The sequence below is a fragment of the Eleutherodactylus coqui genome, chromosome 10 (assembly GCF_035609145.1).
Source record: "Eleutherodactylus coqui strain aEleCoq1 chromosome 10, aEleCoq1.hap1, whole genome shotgun sequence".
Lineage (NCBI taxonomy): Eukaryota > Metazoa > Chordata > Amphibia > Anura > Eleutherodactylidae > Eleutherodactylus > Eleutherodactylus coqui.
In genome coordinates this window covers 130658031-130670431 of record NC_089846.1, presented here as the reverse complement: position 1 = coordinate 130670431, position 12401 = coordinate 130658031, and the positions used below count along the sequence as shown (strand labels likewise).

Below are 12401 nucleotides of genomic sequence, written 5' to 3'. Positions count from 1 at the left end.
ATTTGTTTATAATTACAGCATTCTCCAATGCGGAACAAACAACCAAAAAATAAATAAAAAACTCCTCTGCTGCAAATCTTGCCAAAAAATAACAGATAACCATCAAATGAGGCTTTAAAAAGGATACAGATCTAAACTTTGGTATAGGTATTTGGAGCTGTTTTTTTTAAATGCGCTCCACCCCCCCCCCCCCCCCCCCCACCTCCTTAATAGAAGTATCACCACGCTTATCTATGAGCTCCGTGGCTCTGCTTAGCATTGCAGCTCAGCCTCCCCGAGTTGAACCTGCTGCAGCAAATTTGTGACATCATCACTTTTAGGCTGGATTCAGACGACCGTCTATCGGCTCTGTTTTCACGCCGAGCCGATAAACGGTGTCCTTGTCTGCAGGGGGAGGAGGATGGAAGAGCCAGGAGCAGGAACTGAGCTCCCGCCCCCTCTCCGCCTCTTGCCACTATTTGCGATAGGAGGGGCGTGATGGGGGCGGAGCTAAGTCCTGGTGCTTAGCTTCGCCCCCGTCCCGCCCCTCCCATTGCAAATAGTGGCGGGGGCGGGAGCTAAGTTCCTGCTCCTGGCTCTTCCATCCTCCTCCCACCCCCCTACAGACAAGGACACCGTATATCGGCTCGGCGTGAAAACCAAGCCGATATACGGTTGTCTGAATCCACCCTCAGGCTGCTTCCACACAGGCTACAAAATCATGGCTACAATGTGAAGCCATGGTTTCCAATGGGGTTCTTTCACATGAGCGATGTTTTGTAGCCCGTGCGGATGCAGCCTAATACTTCCCTATGGAAAACGAGGTTGTAAGCGCCAATTGCAAAAGGTCTAAACGGAAGCAATTTTATGGAGACTTTAGATTCCAGTGTTGCACTTCTTTCTGAATAAGACCGGCCATCTATCCGATGTAGGAGGTTCCTCCAAACTTTCCTCTAAGACCATGTTGGGGGAATAGAAGGATCGGGTATGTTGAATTATCACCCAAACCTTTTGTTTTCTCTGGAGATAAGCGGTCACCGGCGGTGTCCGGCAGTGGCTTTCTTCATTCCCGCTATCGAAAACACAAGCACACTAAAATCAAGTTGAGCGTGTATGGATTAGTAGGGAGGATGAGCAGTTTGGTCAACCGCTATTGAAGGTCTATGGGCACCATTAATGTGTGTAAGAATAGGTTACCACAATCTGATTTATTTGTAAGGCCTTGTTCAGAACGAATGGTATAAAGAGCGGCATTCCTTATTGAGGTCAGTGGGTAATAGGGATACAACATGAGGCACTTAGGACAACGGGAGGACTAGTAACAAAGTTAACCATTTCCTGTTTAAGAGCTAGGACTATAGATTTCCTTACACAAAACTTAGGGCTTGTTCCCACTAGTTATTTCCGTTCCTCTGTTCAGAGAAACAGAAATCAAATAGAATTAAAGGGGTTTCCTGTCCATAAAATGGAATCTGAAAATGCTGAAATCTCGGAGGTACAGCCAAGTAGTAGTAGCAACCTGTACCGTTTATCTGCCGCTCCGGACTCTTCTTCGTTCCCTACAGCCAACGATCTGCTGCAGCATTTACATGCATCACTTCCATAGTAAAACACAATAGACTGTCATCTAGAACCCCCAGCATGCATAGAGCTTGTCTCCGCCCAGCACTGTAGCTCCGCCCACAGGTCCCCACCTTACTAGCACCAACCTCCCTCACTCAGAATGCCAGAGAAAGGTGCTGAAGTAGACAGAGGACCGTCCGACACTCTGAACTGCATATGAGCAATACAGCGCAGTACTTCCACTCCTGTCCTCCCATCATGCACTGCTGACAGGATGTTGGGGGCTATGGACAAGGTAGGAAGTAGAAATGCGTACATGTCAGATGAAGTGGAAATAGTTTTTGGGCAGCGGGTCACATGACCAACAGAAAATGAAGAAAGTAGCTAGGCCAGGTACAGGGAACCCATTACAGAATAACTTATTGGGGTGATCTATATTAGATATTAAGATTTGGGTCTGTGCCTTTAAACATTTTTGTATTGTTATCCATTGATTTACAAAATTAGATTTCAACTTAATTTCATTCCCTTTCACTTCTGTTTTTCAAATGTAACTGAAAGGGAATGGAAGTAAATGGAAGAGAGTTTGGGGGTTTTTTTTTTGTTTGTTTTTTTAATCAAAAACGGAAGCACATTGAAACCAACGAGGAACAAAAAGTTCCGTTTCTCTGCTCCAAAAACGGAACAGAGGAATGGAAATATCTAGTACTAGTAGAAAAAAAAAAAGCTTCGTTTTATTTTTTCCATTAACCCTTTTTTCCCCAACAAAAAAGTAAACATTTTAATCTACCCAAAAAGCTTAAAAATATTCCTATATAGTTACCCTTAGAATTAAATCACCACTTACTTAATGTTCAGGCCAGTTACATCTGCTAATAAAGCTGCATGACGACGGATGAGTGGGCCGCTGTGGCTGGCTTGTCTGTCATGCCATCCTGTGCCAGGGCACATGACAGCTACTAAAAGTGTTAAGGCCCATTTAGAGCCAATGATTCTCGCTCAAAAACTGCTCAAAGCCGGCTTTTGAGCGAGAATCGTTGGGTCTAACTGCACAGGACATCGTGCAGTTTTTGTTAATGAGTCCTTCATCATTGTCTTTCAGTGCCTCGCTCAGAGTTCTCAGCAGGATACCAATGATAGTATGGTTTCAGCTGGTATCCTGCTCAGAGAACACAGCAGGAGTATGCAGAAGACAGCGCTGCAGCTGTGTTCTGTAGACCTTGCACGGAGCGCTCAGCTGTATACCAGCTGTGTACTCCGTGAACACAGCAGGAATATGCCAAAGACAACGCTCCAGTTGTGTTCTGTATACCCTGCTCGGTTCGCTCAGCTGTATACCAGCTGTGCGCTACGTGAACGCAGCAGGAGTATGCAGGAGACAGCAGTCCTGCTGTCTTCTGCATACCCCGCTCGGAGCACTCAGCTGTATACAAGCTGAGCGCTCAGAGAATACAACAACTGTATACAGAATATAGCGGTCCTGCTGTCTTCTGCATACAGCGTGAGCCTTCATTTACACACTTATCCAAAGTGAACGCTCAAAACAGTCACTCAAACGGCTGTTTGAGCGGATTTCGAGCGATCATCTTGCTGTGTAAATGCACACGATTATCACTGAAAAGAGGTCTTTTGAGCGATAATTGTTGTCTTAATGGGCCTTTATTCGGCTTTTTAGTAACCAAACGTTTTGTAGCCTAGAGCTGTTGATGGGCAGTTTATCAGCATGCAGGCATTTAAGCATGGGATGGGAAACCCCAAGGGGCAGCGATCAGAAGATCTAAAGGGAAGTGTATTGAAAAGTTTAGAATTTTCGACTGAATTAACGGTTTTATTTTTCTATAACCCCCGATACATTTTTTTAACCACTAACAGTCAAACAACTTATTAAAGCCAACATCCCCCCAATACTGCTACACAGAATAAAGCTTAAATCCTAGATTTATAAACTCTACTTAAAATCTTTAAACATTTTTTCATATTTCAATTCCCTTTACTGTTTGAGATTTCGTCCTTCATACTAAAGAGGCAACAGATATTCCACCTGAGGGCGATAACGTTCTGTACGGTGGAGAGAAGCAGGAGATAATAGAACGGCACATTTCCTGTTCCTCGGTAAATATCTGCATTGTCCCTGGGTTTACTGTCTGCAGCATTAACAGCCAAGGTTTTGCGAAAATGATAGATAATTCATTACTGTTAAAGTACAAAGGAAGAGTAATAAAACATCAACCCATTACCTCTCAATAAAAGGGGGCAATTATGGAAAAGCAGCAGCCATTTCTGACACAGTTATTAAATATGTGCGGCCATATAATCTAGGTACTGAGCAATTCTGCAGTAACGGCCGCCGCGCCGAGCGCCTAAATCTAAACTCAAATTAGGTAAGAAAAAAAGAAAAAAAAGATTAACTGAAGTTAACAAAATATCAGAGAAAATGTCTGGCCTTATCAACTTCAACAAGTGTTACTTTAAGATAGAAACAATTCTCAGAGTTTCTGGATTATATATCGAAGCAAGAACATTTCACAGACTATAAAAAGTATCATTTAGATCAACTGAAAATTCAAATTTGCTTTAATTCGAGTAAGGCCTCGTGTCCACGGGGTAAATTATTTAAAATCCGCAGCGTTTTTCCCGCACGCGGATCTGCGCCCCATAGGGATGCATTGGACACCCGCAGGTAGTTAAATACCTGCGGATGTCATTTTTCCCGTCAGGCGCGGATCCGCGTGCAGGAAAAAAAATGGACATGTTCCATTTTAGTGCGGGTCTCCCTCGGGGACGGCTCCCGCAGGCTTCTATTGGAGCCTATGGAAGTCGTCCGGATCCGCGGGAGACCCGTACCAGAAATAAACTCACCTGCTCCGGACGATGCGGATCTTCCTTCCTTTGAGGCCGGACCTGCCGTCGGATGTGGCTGGAGCATGCGCATGGCACACTGCCGGCGTGCCGAGCACATCCGCCGGGCCAAAGAAAGAAGATCTGGAAGCGAAGGAAGGAAGATCCGCACCGTCCGGAGCAGGTGAGTTTATTCTGATTTTTAGCCTCATGCCCGCGGGGCAGGAGGGACCCGCTACGGATTCTACATGAAGAATCCGCGGCGGGCCTGATTTTCCCCATGGACATGAGGCCTTAGTTTGTAAGGATTATGGGTGTTGACAGATCAAGGGTATATTGCAGGACAACTATCGAACGCTTAGCGGGGTAGTCCGTCATACTTTATCTGTAAAACTCCTTCTACATGCACTAAAATAACAGTGATATACTCAGCTCTCCCGGCTCCCGCTGTGTCTCACAGCCCTTCTCCAGGTCTCCTCTCTGACATCATGCATACAGGCTTTTTACAGGACATCACAGGCACTGCAGCCAATAACAGAGCTTAGCGCTCGATCACTGAGCTCTGCTATTGGCTGCCCATAATAAGCGATAACTTAGGCGACTATCGGCCTGTGTAAAAGAACCCTAACAAGGGCCAATTGTAATCAGATCTAGACTGGACACTCATCAGGGGTCTCCTAACTCTACCTCAACGGCAGGAGCGATGACGATCAGGCAATGTGGATTTCAACTGTCCAATCAATTTGTTCTCAGGAGACAAGCCACAGCCAGATGCTTTCTTCCCTCTCTTCATTCTGAGCACACATGCACTTGGCTGAGCGTGTATGTGTATGGCGGCGTTTGGAGAGAGAGCCGTTGGCTGGGCATTCCTATCTCAAATGGGCAGTTTTGGACTTTACTCTTGGCCTACGTTCCCTCGGAACAATAACCCTCATCATCAACGCAAGGATCTGCTCCACCCCTAAATACATTAATGTACAGAAGAATTACACCGGGGTTGTAATTCTTAAAAAGGCGCAAGACATTAGACCGCTGAAATAAAGTCTACTAATGCCTTAGTGAAAGCTGCGTTGCTCACAGATGCAAAAGGTTACTTTGTACCCAAAAAGCTTTGTTTCCATTTTTTCAGTACTGTTTAAAGCCAACTTCCACAACTTAAAATTGTTACTTACCTATAAAATTGTTCCAATCAGCATCAAGATCCCCGGGATTGGCCAGGCAGCCTCCCAACACATTGAGGCAGTATTTGTTGCAAGGCTTGACTGTAACAAGTCCTCGGCAGTAAGGGCAGTACATCATCTTCATCATCGCCCGAACACACTGAGGGGTGGGGTTTACCTGCAATAGACAAATAGATTTTGAAACAGAGAAAAAAGGTAAAGTAAAAGTGTACAAAAATATTACAAAATTATTAAAAAAAACAATAAAAAAAAAAAAAAACACCTTATATGCTATGAATGATACTAGTAAATGGCATAATGATGGGTTCACCTCACTGCCCATCACTGATCTGTATTCGTCCCCCCACCTGGAAGGCTGATGGCGTACAGTATATCACCCTTTACCCTATAACCCTCACCATAGAAACAGTCCACATTTCAGTTTAGGCTTCCGAGGTCTAGAACTGCTCAAGAGCACAATGCGTGTTACTTGGTAGTGTCGCAGTAACTAGGGGAAGCTGAAAACAGCATTGTGCGACGCAGGAATAGATTAACATATTTACTGATCAGATTAGCGCGCCATACTTCATCTGTATGCTTACCAGGAATTTGACTTTGGAAAGCATGACAAGGCTTTGACAGGACAAAAGGAGAACCCAAAGCTACCGAGAGTTGTGTAATTCAGAAATTCCAAGATGCCGCTAATACTGCTGCCAAAGTCTTCAAATAGTGAAATGCCACATAAAATAAAAAAAAGAATGCAGGTTTGAAGGGTTAGCGGAACATTATTTACTGGGAGGGATTAATGGAGAAAAGTTTTTGGTTTTTTCCCCTTAAATCTAACTTCTAAATTTTCTAGCACTTGTCACTTAAAAGTGCATAGGATATAAATTCTGCAGCAGAATCTATGCCATTTTGGTTGTAGAGATCTGCCCAATACCACTCCAAGTAATACCAATCACTGCCACCATTTTTTGGCCAAGAGTCAAAAATGCTATAGCATAACATCCATTTACCTGCTAATTTGCAAAAAAAAAAAATCCCAAAAATTTTCAGCAGATGTGTCAGTATCGGGGTCAAACGCTATTGGAGAACAGCATCAGCATACAGAATTCATTCTAATTCCAAGATGTTGCGACGCCTGATAGGGAAGCTGCACTCACTTTTCGCAAACTTGAATATATTGCAGATTCTTAGAAGAACTTTTGGAAATAAACTCAGCATACGATAATACCCTAAAGGCACCTTCACACAGCCCAACAGCCACCGGACAAATGCCAATCAGATCAGTGCTCCTTTAAATGGCCTTCACGCTGGCCGATTCATACTGCATGATAGACAAATGAACATTCGCTCATACGATTGTCCATTCAGTATAGAGCTTCACCATCGGTGGAAGCACATCTACCGTATATCCACAAGGAGATGTGCCACCGATGATGAGGACTTTTACTACAGTACAAACAAGCCAAGAAGTCAAGAAACGAGCGGATGCTCATTTGTCAGCTGACTGGGGGCATATCCACTTAGCTTGACTGTTGGAGAAACTGAGGCCCACTGCCCACGAACAAATTCTGCAGCAATGTCCTCCATAGACATGCCATGTTAAAGGATTCTCCCCTGCCCATGAGCGGAAGTCAACTGCTGTTTTCTGCTCTCGCACAGACTGCTTCCATAATAGACAATGGAAGGCATTAGTCCCGTGGCGAGTCAACATGGATCTCAGTCATCGCTGGCGTGACGGCATCACGCACTGCACATGCGTGCCAACCGGCACTCTCGCCGCGGATCCGGACAGGTGAGTATAGGGTCTCTGGGGGGCGCCAAGTCTCATTCCGCTGCGAAATTTCGGAATGCGACCCGGCCGTGGTCATGAGGCCTAAAGCTCAGATCATCTGGCAGTGTAAAGGGGCCTTAAATCAGCCACTCATGTTGCATGACCCCTCTGACCCATCGTCTCCAATGCATGGAGATTATACAAAGTGTTGGAAAATATGTAGAAAATTCGCTAAAACTGCCATGTACCGATATTTGTGCTTTAGCCAATGACTACAAAGCACAAAAAAGCCAGTAAGTTTTGACATTTTAAGCCAGATCAGCACTGGTTACCTAGTTACAAAAGTTAAAAAAACAAACAGGTGAGAGATCTCCCAGGTTTAACCTTTATCATGTTGATTCAGGAGAAAACAAATAGAAACCAATTTGTGCTAATCGTCAACCTTGTATCAGCATGACAAAATTCCCACAATGGATGACATCACCTTTTATTCATTCGGCTTCACCACGGAGGCCATAAGACGGTAAGGGCACTTTAACATAAGACAACTATCGGGCTCTCAAGCACCCAACAGCCATCCCAACTACTAATGCTACTGTGCCTTCACATGGGAGCAATAGTGAATGGAGGCGGAATGCATTGGAGATCTCTTTTCGCCACCCACCTCCATTCACTGAACGGGTAGTCATTCATAGATGAACCTGTTTACACTGAGCGAGAAGTACCTAATCTGAGCTGTGCTTCCAACTATTCTGCTTCCATCCTGAGCCGCCCTGAGCTAAATTATCCACCCATCACTTGCCTATCATCAGTGCAGGGAACTTGGGCACCGACTGTAGCGGCAACCGTCTGCGCCGAGGCCACCTGGACCTATGGAGATGCAGGGGAGTGTGCCGTTATACGTGGCTCCAGCCAGCAGCTGCTGATATAAGATGGGGAGCAGTGGTGAGGGAGGTCCAAGATACTATGATAAGACACTGCCCGCCAACTTAGTCGCTCACATCTTAGCACAGGAGCTCCATAGCATCCGGGCTGTGCTTCAATCTGCTCCCTCTTGCAACTGCTTACTGGCACAGCGGACTGATCTGCTGGACCTGTGTGAACAGAGGTTGCCTTATTGGGTATTGTGCTTCTCCTGCCACTTACTGAGACAAAACTTTGGAAACACATTGGTCCCTGCTCAGCAGTCTTCTGCACTGACAAGTTACTTTAACCCTTAAATGCTATCTGCACAATTGTCAACTACAGTATATTGCATTGGCCAAAAACTGTGATTCTGAGGCAACAACAACTATATAGCCCAACAGGTTTACCACCTGTCCATTGCATACCTAGCCGCCTGCTCCTGCGGCCGGTACTGTTGTATCTGGTCTACACCGGAAGTAGGGATGTAGACCTGTGTTGGCCAAGGACAGTAGTGGGAAAGGGCTAGGCTGACAGCTGTACGCTTCCTACTGGCTGTTTCACAGCTGGCCTCTGCAGCATGCCATGTCAGCTGCTGGCGACCTTGTGCCTCTCCCTGCCAGCTTCAGGGCCGCCCTGCTTCCAGCGGCATGTGTGTGTGGGCCCCGGGAGGATGAGGCAGGAGGTCCAGCTCAGGAGGGCACGTCTGAGGCAGCTAATCAGCCGCTAAGGGGCGTGTCCTTCAACTCAGCATTGCCAAAGTATGTCTCCACCCATTATTCTGGTGGAGACAAGATACAACAGTACCCCCCCTGCGGCTTATAGTTGTACTACACCACCAGGACGTTTTTCTCCGACAGAGATCCACCCAAGGACCCTGCTCATCTGTTGATCTGATTTTTAACCTGCCACATGCTTTTTGCTATCTTTGGTCTCCATTTAACCGCCGTCATACCTTCTGCATCCTCTTGCATGTAGGGAAACTGCAAGTCTGTTAACATGAGTTGCAACGTTCTCCCGTCAATATCTGACTACTTGGAGTTTGCATGCGACTCTCCCAATCACAATGCCCGAGACTCCACTGTGAAGTATGGGAACAATGCACAGGTGACCTGGTAAATAGGCTGTGTAGAAATAACCTACGTATTTGCTTGCCTGAGCGATCTGATGAACAAAGCCCCTGCAAATTTATGGAGAAATGGCTAAAAAGACATCCTCTCTGACACTCAGTTTTCTTCTGCAAATGCCATTGAAAGAGCTCATGGGGTTCTAGTGCAACCACCACACTTGGGCACTCCACCGAGAGCAATACTGGCTCGTTTGCAGAGCATAGACAGATGCGATGCTGCAGTCCAGAAGTCAACGGGAACTTAAACAGAATGATGCTAATATTTCTGTATTCCCAGACTTCTCGGTGACTCTTCAGACCAGAGCAACATTCACTACCCTCAAACGTCTGTGTGATGCCTCCACCCAATACTCCATGGCATATACGACTCAAGCAATGTGCATAACAAGGCCATCTTCTCCACTGAGAATGCTCCCCAGATTTTCAGCTCCATAGAGGCACTAGACAAGGGTGCCCTCAGTTGCCCTTATGATTTGCCTTAGCTAAGGTATTGAGGTCTTCACCATTATCCAGCAGGAGAGAACTGTGTCTACAGGTATAACCATAGGAAATTGGGAAGACTGTGTTGCTCTATAAGCCGATAATACTATACTATTCTATTCTTGTCAAGCCCCATGTTATCCGTCAAACATGCAGTTGGCTATATCAAACAAATTTGAAGATTTTTTTTAGGCCTCCATATTAACTGGACCAAGTTCGCTTTTATGACCCTTTCCAAAGATAATCCTCTGAGTGAACAAGACTCAGTCTGTGGTCTCCAGGTGACTAGTAAATTTAAATATTCTGGATCCAGATTTCAAACTATGATAAACTCTTAATCTACTCCCATTAATGGGCCATTTTAAATCTAAATGTAAAATATGGGGTTCACTGCCAATATGCTGGGCATATAACCTTATTTAAATGATAGTATTGCCCAAGTTGCCTTTATGTATTACAAAACAGAACGGTGCCGGTTCCATGCAGATTGTTTAGCACACTTGACTCCCTCAAGCCCTTGCTTATTTGAGGGAGCTCCCGTCCCTAGCTGCGACTCTTCAAGTTCCTGCACCCGAAGCAGGTAGTGGGGGCTGCTCTTCCTGATCTATTGCAATACTGTCACTAGTCTACTTACATATCTTAGATCTTCGTTGGAGATGGCCCTCTTTCAAATTCAGAGGTGCACTTGGCAAATTTTCTGGGAATTCCAACTCTTTGGCCTGTACTCAAAACACCTCTGTGGTAAATTGCTACCCATATACAAATTGGTGTCCCAGATTTGGAGACAATCCAAGTCAACTGATAAATTCGAGGATATTGTGGCTGACATTTTGGTGCCTCCCTGAACTTAATTTTCTGATGGATGCTCATGTTTGGGAATGGGTTTGGGTGTTTTGTATATCTTTAGCAAATTAGCATCTTTTAACAAATGAGACAAAATAGGACATCCCCCATTCACACTTCTTCCGCTACTTAGAAATTAGGCACGTTCCTAAAACACAAGTTTTCTTCTTCTAGGCCATGTATAGCCCACTACCTTCTAACTGGGAGCCTGTGCTCTCAAGGCCCAAAAGCCCTTGTATTTAGCTTATATTCTCATTTAACATCTAAAATCACCCATGTGATTAATCCGGCCCTTCTGCAATAAAAAAAAAAACAAAAAAAAAACACCAATACTCACTTTAACAGATTCCAGGGCATTTCAAAAATCACTTTTGTTTCATAGAAACTCATAATTGTACATTGTATACCAATGATACTACTCCCATGAGGTTGCAAAAACTGTGTAGAGGCTCCAATGCTAAGTGTATTAGACGTCCATTGCTCCTGTTCTGACTTCTGGCACATGATATGGGCATTCCCAGTTACACAGGACTTTTGGAAGGTGGTCACCCGTCTCCTGTCCGAGACTCTGAATATACCTATACTTCATACTCTTGGAAACATGCTTATTTGGCATTCAAGATGAAGTAGCCTGGCAGTACCATATTCGGATATTCCTTGGGCAACGAATAGGGATTTCCTAACAGGTAATTGCCTTTAAGTGGGAGAATCAGAAAGACCCTTCCCAATCTATGTGGATCTAGGTGAATTGTGTTATGCCATTCGTTTATAAAACCTGGCGATGCCTTGGCAAATTTGATAAGTTCTTATCTTGTGGTGTAGCTCACCCCCTAACTGTGTCCTCCCCAAAATTCCTCACCTCACATCTGGTCAGCTTTCTGAGGATAGGCTAGATACATTTTTGTCCTTTTGAGCTATTAATGCTATGGGCTTTGAGGGTTATGAGATGTTCTATATAAAGCTTCCCCGTGGTTTTTGGTTAATTGGGAGGCTGTGATGCTCCATTTTTGTCTGGGCGCTAATGCCCAGGATTTATATTTGTACTCTTGATCCTTATGATGGGTAATCTGTATTATCCTTGTATTGAGTTTACACCTCTATAAAACATGTACAACCTCCAGCATCCAAGCCACCGAGGAGTCATTTTTATGCTCACATAAAATATGTAGTCAACAACAGGGCATTGACTGATTTGATTGCTAGACATGTTTACATGGGGGAATGATAAGGAATGAAGACTTACACAAAAGATGACTTAGGCGAGCACTAGCTCAGGTAAAGGAGCCTCAAAGTTGGGTTAACATTCTCAGACTCTCTCCCTCTGGTCACTAAGGTAGCTTATTACACAGGACTTAGTGAAAGAATAAAGAATTTCCATAGAGTCTTCGATCGAGACATTATACATAGCAACTTGATCATTGCCTTTATAACAAACCATTCAATAATCAAAATCAGAGAGAGTACACCAGGAAAGCAAAAAACTCAATCAAAATGTAAATTAAGGTTGTGTCGCTTTCCCATAAAAGGCTAAAGGCTGGTTTACACGGGCCGATGATGGCTCAAAGATCGCTCAAACGACAGTGTGAGTGACAGCTGTGAGCGATCATTTTGCATAAACTATTAAGTAGCTACTCAGCTACTTAAGTACCAATTAAGTGTGCAAATGAAGCCTTAACTGAATGCAGTTAATAGCCTGAGGGCTCTTATTTGCGCTCAGATCCTTTTTCTC

The 12401-nt window shown here is 44.6% G+C and overlaps 1 protein-coding gene across 1 annotated transcript in view; it reads right to left on the bottom strand.

Annotated features, from left to right (window-relative positions):
* The window catches only part of GPC4 (glypican 4), a 101294-nt gene that overhangs the window by 14183 nt on the left and 74710 nt on the right, over positions 1–12401 (bottom strand). The window contains exon 4 of the mRNA XM_066581849.1: positions 5553–5718. Within this exon, the coding sequence (XP_066437946.1) occupies positions 5553–5718 (166 nt within the window). The remainder of the gene's footprint in view (positions 1–5552; positions 5719–12401) is intronic.